This window comes from Silene latifolia, chromosome 9, assembly GCF_048544455.1.
Source record: "Silene latifolia isolate original U9 population chromosome 9, ASM4854445v1, whole genome shotgun sequence".
NCBI lineage: Eukaryota > Viridiplantae > Streptophyta > Magnoliopsida > Caryophyllales > Caryophyllaceae > Silene > Silene latifolia.
In genome coordinates this window covers 43,512,412-43,528,476 of record NC_133534.1, presented here as the reverse complement: position 1 = coordinate 43,528,476, position 16,065 = coordinate 43,512,412, and the positions used below count along the sequence as shown (strand labels likewise).

General features: G+C 40.8%; 1 protein-coding gene across 1 annotated transcript; it reads right to left on the bottom strand.

Moving 5' to 3' along the window:
* Positions 1-1,681: 1,681 nt before the first annotated feature.
* Positions 1,682-5,287, bottom strand: LOC141599661 (uncharacterized). Its single transcript, XM_074419747.1, has 4 exons — positions 4,758-5,287; positions 3,698-3,921; positions 2,906-3,013; positions 1,682-2,078 (listed from the first exon to the last, which is right to left on the bottom strand). Exons 1-4 carry the CDS (start codon positions 4,984-4,986, stop codon positions 1,974-1,976), a joined length of 666 nt encoding a protein of 221 aa, XP_074275848.1. The 5' UTR covers positions 4,987-5,287; the 3' UTR covers positions 1,682-1,973.
* Positions 5,288-16,065: the final 10,778 nt, after the last annotated feature.

Below are 16,065 nucleotides of genomic sequence, written 5' to 3'. Positions count from 1 at the left end.
CCTTTCAAAGGAGGAGGAGATGATGCGGTCATCGAAGATGTTGATTTGTTGCCTAGCTCGAATATTGGAGGTGACGGTTACTTGGGTTCGATGGCTCGGTTCGTATGCATGGTTACGATGAATTAAGTGTTGGTCCAACACTTTGTTTTGGCAAGCTTTACGTATTTAAATAAAAGGGTGTATTGTTGAATGCCCCACTTAGTTATTGTCTTATTTATTTTGGAGTAGTGGATGGTTGTATTTAGTGGTTTAGATTAATTAGTTAATTGCCTTAATTAGTTAGTTAATTCTAGAATTGTTTGAGACTCTTCATGTGTCTCTTTTGGGGCTATTTAAGCCATGCTTTGTCAATAAGATAGTCGTCCAAGTTTGAAATAAAAAAAAATCCAGAAAGTTTGTATTTCACAAATTCAATTCTTGCTTGCGTAGCAATTGTTGTTTTCCGCTATTATTCGACGCGTATTGAATATTAGCTCGAACGTTCTTAATAGGTCTTGAGTCCGTTCATTATTGGCGAATTATAGGTCTAGTTCGTCAAATATCCGGCACCCAAATACTCGGTTACCAATTCTATTTTCAACCGTGTTCATTTGTTCGCTTCCGCATTTTAAATTCGTATCACCACATACGCCAAACTATTAAGAAAACATAGGTCGAGGTCATTTCTGATTGAGGCATTGAGCTCACACCTCATGAGGACTAATTACGTACATCCAGCTGCGGCGTTCAACAATGAACCCCACGAGGCGACCATTAACTAGAACATTGTCATGGTCGTCCTTGTCTCAGTCACAACTCACAACCCTTTTTATGCTACTGTCAACAATGTCGCATAAGAAGGAAATACGAGTAAGGAATCTAGTAACCTCTTAGTTGACCAATATTGACAATTTAACAAGATCTCTCTAATTGACCTTCCCTGAGAATGTTCGGTCAAAAATAACTTGACCCGACATTTGTAGAACCCCTAATTGACCTTCCCTGAGAATGTTCGATCAAAAATAACTTAAAATAGCTAATTTGTGTAAAATATTAAAAGGGTTATGATTATTATTGATAAGAAACACGAGATTACCAGGTACGTATTTATACTAACATGAAAAAAGATCAACGAATTGTATTTGCAGATAGAGAGAGAGCAATTAGATGTGTGTACAGTGTACTGAGTTGGAATATTGGGATAATGCAGTTGTATACTTTGTTAAGGGTGTGAATCCACCAACTGATGTGGTTGTAAGGTTGGTTAAACGAATCAAAACTTCTTTCCTGCCAAATGGAGTTTTCTTTGTTCGTTTTGAACCCAAAAAAAAAATGTCAAGAATCGGTACTTAAACATGGCTATCATCGACAATTTGGATAACATTGATGATCATATGTGTGATATATGTTTTTAGGGGGTTACGGAGAGCCCTTAAGGAGATGCTTTTGTGTGCTTTAAGTACTGGCTAGCGACACGCTAATGTCAGCTTTGGATTGCTCTTGCTTACAGGTGCATGGTTTTGAGAAGATGGCTTGCTGTATAAGAACATCATTCAACAAATCCATCATTTATTCATTCATTTCACTGCTTTTCTCCTAGCTATTGTCCTAGATTCCAAGGAGATCTAACAGGATAGCTCACAATATTGCTAGAAACGCTATGTTTTAGGCTATCGCTTTCCATTTGTCAATTAAAAAAAAAAAAAAAAAAACAGTAGTATGTATATATGCTTTTTACGAGTTTGTGTTCTTAACAAAGTTTTTACTACGCTTCGCCCCTAAATCATTGGCAACCTACTACTTACATCTGATCTAACCAGAATAAAAGTGCAACATTTATACCATCAAATATTCAAATATAGAAGGATGACCAAGAAGTGCAGTTAATTTACATATTCAGTGTTCAGAGAGAGATCGAGTCCTGTGCTGGAACCCTGGCATCGCCAATTCCGACCCCCACAAGGCTGCTGCTGCTGCTGTTACGTGCACATGGCTTACCGAATGATTCTCTCTTCTTCAAGGAGTACATACAGATCAATATATTGAGGGGGAGAAATTGGTGGGTCAGTTCCATCATGGATAAAAGTTCGCCCGAAGTACTGCAATGAAGAAATGCATTCAGAAATGTAAGAGAGAGGTGCCCACCAACTCAAAACACTTGCATTAAGATATTGTTAACATTCATTAGGGAAAGGCATGCCCCTACAAGGGAGCACTTGGCTATTATTATATCTTAATTATATCCTTCACACACCTAAAACAATTACGGAGTAACATATAATGATGACACCATCTTGCATCTCTATATTCTCAGCTCTAGAAATGATATGATAACGTCGCAATACGCATCATGTCATCTACAAAACCAGGTTACTGATGTATTTTTATCTACAGTATCAACTAAACTACTCAAGTTCTGAGCAAGTAAAAATGTAGAAGTACTTGTAGCCTTGTAGGTTCCCTGCAAGTAAACTGGTAGCATAATACCTAATGCGGTACCACACAGTCTCCCCCCTTTACCAACCATAACATCAGAAAAAGAGGTAAAATCATGGCATTAAACTTCAGTTTGAGACTATCTCAGAATTGTATGTTATTATGCAAATGCGGCCTATATCGCCTCAAAATACGTAATGGTAACCTGAAAAATCTTATAGCTTGATCGCGGTTCTGTGTAATGGTTGATATTAGATACCATGGCTAAAATGAAAGGAGAATAAGGATGCATGGATGAGATTCATTGTTAAAAAGCGGAACTGCATGACAACAATGAGGGGAAAAAAAAACAATTGTCTGTCCATGATGCTGCCCACATATGTTCATTTGAAAAGATGTTCCCATGACACTAAATCCTTGAAACTCATGATACTGAACAGACTGATAGACACATCTATTGAAACTACATAAGCACGATCAGGCTGTTTACCAAATAGAGAGCAGCGGTAGAGGCGATAGTTAAGAGGATAAGTGGCCAAAATGCCAAGAAGAAGGTTCCGCCAAGTCTTAACAAAAGTTTAGCACGTGGAATCAATCCCTGTTCAATAATTAAGAAAAGAAAATAGTAGTCATATATAACCAGTCCACAAGACAAGTACAGAAAAATAAATACAGAAATTTTCTGATGGAGCTTTATAAAAGAAACAATGAAGTAAATAGCCAACACGAGTACAGTGGGGAGGTGCAAATCGATTGGACAACATGTTGAAAAATCAGCTGAACCCAGTCAATGGTAAACTAGTAGTCAAAAATATTACCCAACTCATTGCATATCCAAGGTATTCTCACCATAATGGGGTTTGAACGACGGCACTGAATAACCAGAGCCGAGACCCCTAACAGAACAACTTGAATATGACTTGAAAGTTGAAACTCCTTACCTGAAATTTTTTGGACCCAATATTGATACAACCTAAGAACATGTTACCCGATAATGACACTATCTGAAATGATCCTAAATAAACTTAAATGACTAGTTAGAAACCCAAAATGACTAATCTACCAAACAAATGACAAAGACCTTCATAAGCATGGCAAAAAATGACCTGCCTTACACCCTATGACTCAAAGTACACCATATAAGAATTGACTGGATCGTATGAGACGCAGATGATCAATGCCATCTGGTATGGTCATTTGAGTTAGAAACAAAAAATATGCCCTCAGTTTGTAATGCGATATTGTTAGTGAACACAATAATTAAAATTAATGTGTGATCAACCTCAAGCCCTTCGCTGTTCAACGCCATTGATTGCTCCCTTTGATTAGTTAAACTTTTATCAAAGCCAGTTGTGATTGAATCTCTCTTAGAGAATGGTCTATCACCTCTCTCTTGTATCATCTCTTCCTCAATTGTGTCCCTATCGATCTCCTCAAGTAATGATGTTGATGAAATGCCTCTTTTTCTTAGTTCCTTCATGAACAAAGACTCAGGAGCTTCCCCATCTACAAAGAATTACTGACAGATAAGGCAAACAAAGGAACAAAAAAAAAATCCAATTTAAACTTTGATATGGTCTAGCTCTATGGAATTCAAAATTACACCGCCAAAGTAGTAAGATACTAAGACGATTAGACGATCACAAAGATTCATGTATTTGTAGTTTTGGACAGACCAGAAACATTATAGCATAGAATGACAATAATGAGCCAAGTCAACTAAACTAGTGACAACAACAACATCAAAGCCTTAATCCCAAAATGATTTGGGGTCGGCTGACATGAATATCCTTTGGAACCGTCCATGGGTGAACGCACACCTCAAAATGCGAAAATATAGAAAAGGAGAAGTGACAACTGTTAAATGAAATCGTGACAATACGAAACATTATGAATATTTTGGACATTGATTTAAAAATCTCGAAGAAGAGTGTCTGCATGTGAAGGAAGACAGAAATCAATCAGACATACTATGTAACTATATAATTGGAACATGCTTCAACTTCAGAATAGCAACAACAAGAATGAACTCAATTAGGAGTTTCCTTTTATACCTACAGACAGCTACAGTATTATAAAAACCTCCAATACGGAAGTAGGCAGGAAAATGGAAAACTCCCAATTTTTAGTTCAAAGTTTCGAATTTTTTTCAAGTTTATCTTATGATATTACTTGCTTGCCTCCGGCGGAAAATTTCGCCCCCTAACCTCAAATACTGGCTCCACCACTGATTCTAAGGTTCTCGTCTATCCATCAAACTAGGCAATTATGCACAGCAAATTAACAAAAATGGAACATATAAAATCCTAACAATAGGAGTAATAATAAGACTAGGAGCTTACTGTTGTTATTAGAAGTATCATCACCATCTTGCAATTTACAGCAAACCCTATTTTCATTACACAATCTCCTCCTTCTACCACCATTACTAACACCAAATCCTCGCCGTTGTTGCCGCAAACACAAATTCCCTTTCCCATGGAATTCCGAATCCAATTCCAATACTACCCTTGAACTACGGAATGCAGATAAACCAGTACAATTCATCATTTGCAACGAAACCAAAACCATTTTATTTATTTTAACTTTTATAGTTTAATCGGAATACCCTTGTACAATTTCTTAATAAAAATGAACAAATATCAAAAATCCAATTGAATTACAATAAGGAAAGGGAATACAATTCCATCACGGAAATTGAAAAAAGATTTAATATATTTTAGGTGGGTTTAAGCGTAGGAGAAATGGGTTTTGATTAATTTGTTGAGATAGTTAAAAAAAAAAAGAGAGAGAAAGACAGAGATATTTGTTGCAGGTAAACAGAAAGAACAATAATGGGGGAAACTGGTGTAGTTTAGTGAGAGTGAGGTATATTTGCTAAAGTGCGCGTGTGATGAGGCCTTTCCTTTGGTCAGTTTTGGCGTTTCGCGGGGAAAAAAATTTGCGGCTCACTGTGGATCTTGTTGTTTCATTTTGTGGCCATGAATGGACTCAATGGATGCCTGGATGGTGTCTCATTTTTCGGCAATGGTAGTCACGCTGTCCCATTCTCTTCGATTACTTTTATTTATCATCCCCTATTTACTTAAATGAATAGGCGAAAACTTCAAATTTTTTTCGCCTAAACATATTTCCTAAAATAAAGTTTAATTATTTTTAGTATATTTTATAAGGATGGTGCACTATAATACACAAAATCTTTCAGATTTATATATTTATGTCATTTAGTATTTTACATTCTATACAAAATTATCTCCTATCTTTTTATGATACTTTTAGTTGTTGTATCGCGCATGCATGCGCGCGCGATACCCCAAGATATTGTGACTCGTTTATTTGGATTAATATCGATTCATGCATTGGGTACGGTTTTCTCGGTGAACCGTTATAGTTATAGTTGATTATTAGTGATGTTTTTTTGGTTGATCAGGTTGTCAATGGTCATTGAAGCTAGTAAGGACCATAACTGTTCTATAGGGCACTTTTGTGTTTGTATATTATACAATTGATGTCTTCGATGCGTAAGTTCAATGGTTACTTTGCTTTCATTTGAGCACATACAAGAAATTAACATCACCTTAGTGTTATTCCTCAAGTGTATGGAAGTCAAAAAATCACTGCAAACAAACATGTGTTCTAGGAACCGTCTTAAGTGCGTGATAATTCGTTGAATAACAAAGCTCTACTCGTCTAGTTGAGTGATTTTCTTGAAACCAAATAACATTCTTAGCTAATTTACAAGACTATATGGCGAGGCATGTAAATGTATTAACATAATGTCCTAAAGAAAGATAGTTATTTTGAAGCGAATCGTTAGTTGTTTAACGTAATTATAAGAGTTAAAGACCCTAAATACTAATTTTACAGAGTTGGAGATTGGAGATTTTCTGGTTCCCTAGGTTGAATCGGGCGAGAAATACCAAAGACACCTACACATGTGCCATTGAATTATGGAGACACTAAACACAAGCACCATTATTTTGCGTACAAATAAGCAACATTTACCGACTTGCAAGGTGAATGTTAACATATCAATCTCTACGAAACTAAAGATGAAGTATGCCGCTTAGGACTCTTTATAGCAAATTAGCAACACCTTCACTTTGTACAATCTTTGTATGTTTGACATAAACTTGGAGATATTGAATATAAGCCATCGCTATAAAAATCACGTCATCTCGAATTCTGTTACTTGCAATGAGACTAAGTGGAGACTAAATTACTTGCTCTAAAAAAGAAAGCCTAAACTTCTAAGTCTAGCTCATCTATCTTCTTGCTTTCGGTCTCCCCTTGCCTCCTCTTTCCTCTTTACTTGGTATTTTTAGTCACCTGCCCAACAACACTAACATGAAGGCGTCACAAACCATCACACCAAGATAACTTGAAATAACTATTAAAGATCCTTCTTATCACGCAATCATTTAGCATATCATATAATCTCAATTATTCATGAGCAAATAAAAATTAGACTCTAAAATGATGAACTCGCTATCTTCTCTAGTTGGTCATTGTGTGTGTTCTTTTATTGCGGACAACTTGTTGTTTGCCTCTCTTTCTTTCCTCCTCCAATGCTATTGAGAAAAATAGTGAGGCGAAGAATATTTACTCAAAACTTAATCAAAAGCTTGAGTATTTCACTTATTGAATCAAGTGCAATACCTCACCAATGTTATAGCCCCCATTTCCCCCGAGACGACCACCTTAGAGAGTTTGAGTCGTTTACCAAAAAAAAAAAGTACTTCAAAGTTCACACACTATTTAGTTTCAGGTCCTCACCCAAAAGACTACAAACATGTCAAATTTGAACCGGGTAACTTATTCTTTGACATAAATGTCTAGTTTTCACCGTACTAACTCCTAATATCTTGTATCTAACATATTTCACCGTGCTAACTCCTAATAATTTGTTCCGTATTTCATCATTTCCCTTCCTCTCACCTTTCTAGTGGTTGTATCTATCTTTCTCTCTTACACCACATTTTCACTTATTTCCTTTTCCTCCATGCCTATCCGTCTCCCACACTTTTGTTCAGACCTCCCGCTCTCCCTCTTGTTCACTAATTACACCCATTTCCTTTTCCTTCCCCCTTTCCATCTCCTACGCTTATTTATCGTTTGATCTTTCTATATTCAAGTCTAGTCTAACTGGTCTTCTATTCAAGTATAACTCGTAAAAGCATAAATTTTACTTCAGATCTCTTATGTTGAGTAACCCCAACGTTTCCATATCTCTTGTAAATTTCATGTCAAGACGATTTAACATGACTCCACAATCATCAGAGGAGCCCAACGTTTCCATATCTACTGCAAGTAAAAGAGTAAAACAAACACAACTTTAGTAAATAAGACGTTTAAACATACCGAAAAGTGATTTAATTGACGCCTCTTAGTCTTCCCGATCTTCTTTAGTTACCAATGTTGCATAGATAGGCACAAGGAGAAGAATTGTGAAAGTTCGGTCATGAAATCCAACAAATCCTACAGACGGTAGGCAGAGGTTTAAGACAACAATAACTTCGCCTAGAACTTGATAATGATTCACAATTTCAAAGTGCTTAAAGTTCATTCAGATTCCCAAACCAATATGAAAGCTTTACTAACTTTTTTTTTAACTTGATAATGATTCACAATTTCCGAAACAATAACCTTGGGCTTTACTAACTTTTTTAAACTTGATAATGATCCACAATTTACGAAAGAACCAATATCACAGACGACATTTACTGGCCAAGTAACGAGAAAATGTTGTGTACAAACATCTTTATGGATATCTTTGAAATAAATACTACTCCCCTACACGCCGAATTTACCTCTTTTCATTTCGCGTCCAATTTCAACAGAATTGGCCCATATCTTAATTTGGCAATTTTTTTGATTTAAATTGTCTTTATTGCCCTAGCGAGTTGCGATTAAAATATGGAAGGGGTTCATTTAGATCACCATATTCACATGAGAAGGTTGAGGTAAGCTCAATGATTTATATCCTGGATGTAATCTTCTCTCGATGCTAGTGAGTTGAGATCCAACTCCATCACATCAATTTTAGCAAAATGGGATTTCTTGAAGTATGATCTCTTTAACCTAATTAAAATCCTCACAAATTCATAATTTCATTTCCCCTAAAATGCCCCAAAAAAAAAGAACATATCTCGAAATCAAATAAAATTCAGATTGCATAACCGACAAAAAATTAGAACTTATTCTTTTTTGAGTCCAAAGTGAAAGTATCTACCGGCAATGAAACCAATACCGCAAAATATCTTGAAAGTATAATTTCTTCTTTGAGTCCGAAAGTATATAACGGAAAAAAAAAAAAAGATCATTGTTTCTCACCTTCGCACTTCACACACCACATTCTCCCCACCACCACTCTACGTCCAAACCAATACCGCAAAATGCGAATTATTCATACTAAAAATGATCACTAATCTGAGTATTACCCATTATCCATTCATTTCTTCTACATAAAATATAGTTAAATTCACATCCAAAAAGCATGAAACTTAAACAATCAAAACCGCAGCTCATACTATATAACACTAAAAATAGAAGGTCCCAAAAGAGCAATCAATTCAATTTTCAGAAAGTGAATTGTAGTATAAGATCAAAACTATAATACTAATCTACTAATATCTCACCAAAAATTCACCCAACACAATTAGTAGTTCATGTCATATTTTAATCAACAAAATACCAAGTATACCATTCAGCTAAAGAGATGATTATTATTTGATAGGAATAAACAAATCGTTTTCGAGCAACAATACCGCGTCACCAAAAATAGCGGAGCGAAGACCATAGGATTGGATTCCGCTTCCAACCCGAAATAATAATAACTAATTAATACATTTCTCTTACTTAATTAAGAAAACCATATCTTATACACGTAGCAACTATACTGACTCAATTCATCCGTTTTTAATTATCGTAGATTTTTCTATAAAACGACCATTAATCATTACCGAGGTTTAAGATCCAGGGAAAAAAAAGTGATGGAGATATAAAAGCGCTTATTTGAACCTCATTATCTCACAAAATATTCACCAAATATCTTATCACAAAATCTCATTTAAGACGGCAATATCCAATTAATCTACAATTCTTACCGATAAAATGAGTAGTTCATTCGAGATTTCTAGCATGAGCCCATATACGATTGTATATTTTAAATGCTAAATCATGTGTCCGAGATTAGAAAAGCGGGAAGAAGGGTCAACACACCCACTTCACAATTGTTTTCAAATTGAATCTCTCCATAGTTTTCAAATTGAAGCGCTCCATAAAAGCCAATTACTTACCTATTTACACCATCTAACATAAAATCCCAATATATGAAATTATAAACACAACCTAGTAAAATTTTCATCCCGTATGATTTTGGACTCATTTCTTTGTCTTGTTTGCTCACCCTTTTTCTTAAATGGGCTATATGTTTATAAACGGGTTTAATTATTGTTCGGGTTTAATTATTGTTCGTGAAGACGGTGTATCTGCTACTACTTTTCGTCTTTTGCCTCTCTTCTGCTACTATTTTTCAGATTTTAGCACCAAACCCGAACTTGTGACCCAAGAGAAAACCTGGAACCTCGTTACTAACAAATGATAGACGGACCGAAATTCGCCTTCGAATTGAAATAGTAATAAGCAATTAGCCGAGCCATTTTTTGCAGTTGGTCTTTATTTGTCCGCGGTTAAAACTACTTAGTACTAATTTATATGACCGTAGTATAATTAATGTCACTTAAGAGCACCGACGACACTAAATAGACTTACTACTTCCACGGAAAAATTACCCGGAATACCAGCAAGGCAATGGAATAACCAATTGCCATTGAAGCGCACATCCCCGGAGTCACTAAGGCCGTGAATAGAGCCGAATAAGTGACAAATTGCCATTAAATCGCCCATCCCATGCGACACCAAGACCACCAATAGAGCTGAGCCGAGCCGAGTAAATGAGGATGCCAAGCAGCGAGCTATGGCGCCAACGAATAGCCATGACCAATCCATAAACTGGAATAACCATGTTCCATTTATAATCATAGTATTTAAATAAAATAATTATGAATTTGGGAATAGATAAGTTTGTTGCCAAAGAAAAATAGTACTATTTCTCAATAAAAAAACTTGATAGGAGAATCTATGGATGTGGAGCAAGGAGATCTCGAAACGTGTTAAGGCTAGGTCTGAAAAGTGAGAAGAAAAGTCTTTGTTGAGTCATCGAAAGCGAGAAGAGGGAGATATATGTTTGATGCACTGTCGTTATTACACCTTACAAGAGGCGGGGAGAAGTCCAAAAGTGGCCCAAGTAAACAGCAAGCACGAGAGGAGAGCAAATAAGTACAGCCCAAGTAAACGGCCCATTAAAGGAGAGCAAGTGTGCACTGTTCATTCGTGAACAGTAATATAGCTTACTCACTTTTAGGTAAGGTGTATAGATACGGTAAAAAGAAATTCTATTTTTTTCCTTTTTAAAGAATCATACGAAAAAATTCATTGATTTTCTATGATAAAAAGTTGCGGTTAAAATTATATTATCAAGAAAATTTTATAAAATAACACCATTAATCTCTCGGTAATAGAAAAAACTTTCATTGAAATACTCATTTCATGATTAATACGATTTAGACTTTGATTTTTCAAATCAAAATATAACGATAAGAAAGTGTTCCGGGTGTAATTCCAGAGCATTTATACGTGACCACCTGTGCTTGTAGAATGACGTCTTTAGTTGAATCCTCCTTGCGGTCTCCTGAAACGATAAACAAACTGAGGGCTCGGCTTTGGGCCGAGCGAACTCACTCCGACGCTCAAGTCAGTAACTTAGAGAGGTAAGTTGTAGTTACTTGGCAAAGTACGTATTGTAGAGAGATAAGGAAGATATTACCAGATGAATAGTGATTCTTAGGTTAAATTGTGGATCCTCTACTCAATGAGAGTAGAGGAGTATTTATAGACTTTCACCTTTTGTCACGTAGTGGCCAAGTGGCTAGCAGGTGGAAAGACTGATCTACCCCTCGGCCGAGGGACCTATGGCAGGCCGGCGGGCCCCGTTGACTCACCGCCGAGGGGTCTTGGATATGAGTTCGCGGATGTGTGCCCCGGCTGGTCGGTTGCCCCGGCGGGACCCATCTGACAGGCCGACAGGCCTCGTTGGTTGGGCGGTTGTCTAAGCGTTGACTTCTTGTGGATATCTTTGACCTTGCTCAATATGTTGACTGGTCAGCGGGTGCATAATATGCCCCATCAATTTGCCCCCAGCGTAGTCTATGCCGTGGTATGGGCTCCGATGCATCTTTGAGCGTATATTCTCGCAAGACAAAACTTACGCCCGGCTTCTTCTACCTCGGCGTGGCTCTCATCGAGGCCGTATCAGTATCCCCCTCCACATGGGTGTGTAATGGACATCCGATGTGGAAAAGGTAATGACGTTGGTGAGACCGGTGGAGAGTGCCGGTTGTTTCGATTGCCCCCTGGCCTAAGCTTTCGGCTTGGTTGATCATGTTGCACGCGGAGAAACGGGTACTTAGGAATTTCGTTGAGGAAGATGAACAGGCAGAGAGATATGAAGGGGCGTGTTGAAGACGCTTGGTTATTGTTGCATTGATTGACATTCAACTGTTGCAACGATTGACATTCCGTGGTTGCATGTTCGACACGTGTCTGTTTGTTGATTGGCTGACGTTTCATGGGCTGAGCCCTGATTGGTCCTTCTTCATGGGCTTTCCCCTATAAATAGGGCAGTTAATCCCTGAAATTGGGCACCAATTTCATTTTCTCAAAAAATTTTCTTTAGACTTTCCAGGGCTTTTCTCTTCTATTTTCCAGTGTCACTACTCCGGCTAGTACTTTTCTTCAAGGTAAACCAACAAATTTTTCTCTTTTTAACTTGTGAGTTTTGCTGTAAACATGTCTTCTGCTGATGCCGGAACTAGTAAACCGACGCCGGGGGATTCTCCGTCGCGTCCTGATGAGGAGGAGGTGCTAGACGCCATCCCGCTAAGGTCTGGGAGCCCTAGGTCTCCTTCCCCTGAAGTTGATCCTCAAATTTTGGAGGAATGGGAGGATGATGATGATGTTGATGATGACGGAGATGATTTCGGTGATGACGCTGAAAGGGGTCATCCTAATGAGGGGAGGCAGTACGTCATGGATCACGGCGAATCCTGTAAGGTCGGCCCTGACCGTACTTGGGCCCATAAGTTCGCCCGTTGTTCCGGCGAGACATTTTTCGAGGGCCATTTCTTCTTTGGCAGGGGATACAAAATTGTTATCCCTGAGAGGGGTCAGGCCATCTGTTGCCCTCCACCGGGTTGCACCGGCGTATATATCCGGCATCCGAGTACGGCTCCGGTTTCCGTTGAATGATTACGTTATGGCCATCATTAGGGCCATGAACGTCGCCAGGCCCACCGCACCCGTTGGTCGTTAGGACCATAGTCGGCTTTGTCGCTCTGTCTCTTTAAGGGGAGGTCCCAACGGTTAATTTATTCCGTCGGCTTCACCACCTTCGGCCGTCGTTTTACGGTCGCGTCGGATGGTACGATGTGCAAATGGAGCCAGGTTACGTCTCCGTTGATAAGTTTGTCTTCTTGCAAAGACGGAAGGATCGGTGGGTGTATATTGAGGTGCTTGGATGACTATCCGCCGCCCGGTCCTTCCAAAGACAAGTTAATTTGCGGTGCGAGACTAAGACGGAGCATGACAGATGGGTTAAACGGAAAAAGCTTAAGATGGACGCGACAAGGTCCCTCTTAATGAGGATGAGAGGTCGATGAGGCTCTTTGAGACGGACGAGTGGGGGCGTCGAAAAGATGGATTCCCCAACGCAGATCATTCTTCGATGAGCTGCTCTGCCATGTCGGCCTCATACCGCCCCCGGCATAGGGTGAGTGGGGTCGGTGTGAGGCCCATCACCGCTCTCAATGTTTACATCCGTTTTGAATTTTGGTTCATTCCTTGCTTAACTCTTCTTTGTGCTTCTTTTGCAGATCATTTTGGCGCGGACCTGTCCGAGGATATTCTTAAGAGGATGGGGCTGCACAAGGACAAGACCGTTGCTAATTTGCATCCTAAGGCTTGACCGTGACCGAGAATGGCGCCGAATGATCTCATGGATCAGCAGCTGAAAGGCTTGAATGTGGAGGCGGCCCAGGCGAGGGTTGCTAGTAACATGTCGCGCCGAACGCGGAAAACGAAGTCTTCGACGGCGACGGCGTCGACGTCTGTTCCACCTTCCATCCCCTCAGTCCAGAAGGAGACGGTGGAGATCGTTGACATTACCGATGGGGACTTCGATGCGGAGGGATCTCCCTTGTCCGTAAAAAGGAAAGAGCCCTCCCCTGCTGTTGATACTTCTGCTGCTACTGCTGCAGCTGCTACCGGCGAGGAGATGCGTCCTCCGAGCAAGAAGGCCAAGCATGGTACAGATATATCCTGTGGCTCAGGCTTAGCCGGTTAATTAGGCGCTCCTGATGACAGGCTTTCCGATACGTCCATGTATACTGACGCGGATGTTTTAATTGATTTTTGTAGATCAACTGTCGGCAGCCGCCGTCCTCACCGAGCAGCAAGTGGAGGAGAGCCCTATGCAGGCTGGTGATCAAAACGTCACCGTTGACTCTTCATCCCAGAAGGCTTCCCCCTCCCAACTGCAGGCTGGTGATCAGAACGTCACCATTGACTCTTCATCCCGAAGGCTTCCCCTCCAACCGCAGTGGTGATCGAACGTCACCATTGACTCTTCATCCCGAAGGCTTCCCCTCCCGACTTGTAGCGGAAGGCACGAGGCTGATCAAGAGGCTGGCGAGGTGGAATGAGTTGACCGGTGCTTGTATTATAGAGTAGGAGAAGGCCGCGGCTCAATCCGCTCTTGAGCTTGCTGCCACCAAGAGGGTGGCCGTAAAGGTGAAGGATCTCCTCAATGAGCGAGAGGCTTAGGGAGATGCTTTGAGAAGGCGCTCTTGGCTGAGAGAAAACTCAGGGAGGACGCTGAAAAGGAGGTCCTTGCTGAGAGACGGCGGCTGAAGCTGCTAAGCTGCTGGAGAAGTGTGACCTTGTTCAGAGGCACGCCGACCTTTATTTCCAGCAGAGGAATGAATTCAGGGGCCTGTTTCAGGCCCAGGGTAAGGTGAACCGGAACAAGGACGCTGTCATCGCCCAATATGTGCAGGACATTGAGACGCTCCAAACCGTTATGCTTCCCAACATGTGTGCCCAATACCGGGACCTGGCCGAGGAAGCTGCCAGGGAAGTGATCGGGGAGCTCTTCCCTCTTGATGGCTCCTTTCCGTGGGACAAATTTGACGAGCTGTTTGACGACAAGCTCGAAGCTAAAGAGAAAGCTGCGGAGGAGAAAGTCAAGGAGGAGGTGAGGGTGAAGCAGGAGGAAGAGGTGGCCGCGGAGAAGGCAGCCCTTGCTGAGAAGGCTAAGGCGGCCAAGGAGGAAGCCGAGAGGATGAGGGCAGCTGAGGCTGCTGAGGCTGAGGCTGAGACCGCTGATGCTGAGGCTGCTAAGAAAGCTGTTGGGTCGCCCATCAACGATGGTGCTGCCACCGCTGCTGATGGCAAGCGACAGCAGGCATAGGGAGACGGGCGGTCGTCACCAGGCTCACCCGGTGTCTCGGATAGCTTCAGCTGCTCGGGAGCCAATTATTAAGCCTTTCCTTCCTGCCATCTTTTGGCGCTTTAAATGACATGTCTGTAACCTTTTGCTTTTCTTTGTATTTTGTACAACTTTGGTAGGTTGTGTTTTGGGCTTATCCTTATGGGGACGGCCGTAAATCTGCATTTCTTGTAATCTGTTGAACATTTTTAATAAGAGCTCGTTTCTTTTGCCTCCGGCTTGGCCGAGGTTTTTACCCCATTTTTATGAGTTGTCTTTTTGCGCTAGTAGTTGTTTATCTTGACTGTAAACGTTTTCACTTTGCCTCTGGCTTGGCCGAGGTCTTTTCGTCTTAAATGAGTTGTCTTCTTACGTTATCAATTGAGTGCCTTTTTTGTTTTCGCCTCGGCCGGCCGCGATGCAGGGAGTGCGTATCTCAACTGTGTTTAACGTTCCCAAGATACGTTGACCGTTTTTGCGAGTATCAGCCGTGCTGGTAATGACTGCCGTGGCGTCTACCTCTTGGAGTGACTGCTGCGACGTCTACCTCTTGGGGTGACTGCCGTAGCGTCTACTACTTGGGGTGACTAACGACGGTACACTTCTTGATGTTGATCTAGTGGCGTCTACCACTTGGAGTGACTGCTGCGACGTCTACCTCTTAGGGTGACTGCCGTAGCGTCTACTACTTGGGGTGACTGCGACGGTGCCTGCTTCTTGATGGAGGCTACCGCTCTTGTCGGTGTGACAGTGTGAGCCGGTGCCTGCTTCTTGACGACTGCCGTGGCGTCTACCACTTGGAGTTCTTTGCGCGACGTCTACCTCTTGGGGTGATCGCCGTAGCGTCTACTACTTAAGGTGACTGCGACGGTGCTGCTTCTTGATGGAGACCGCCACTCTTGTCGGTGTGACAAAGTGTGAGCCGGTGCTGCTTTTACGATAGCGACTACGGGGGGGGGGAAATGAACACTTTCATGGAAAACTCGGATGATTCTTCATTAGATATAAACATGCGTTGGGGTGCCCACAAATGTCTTGGCACCTCC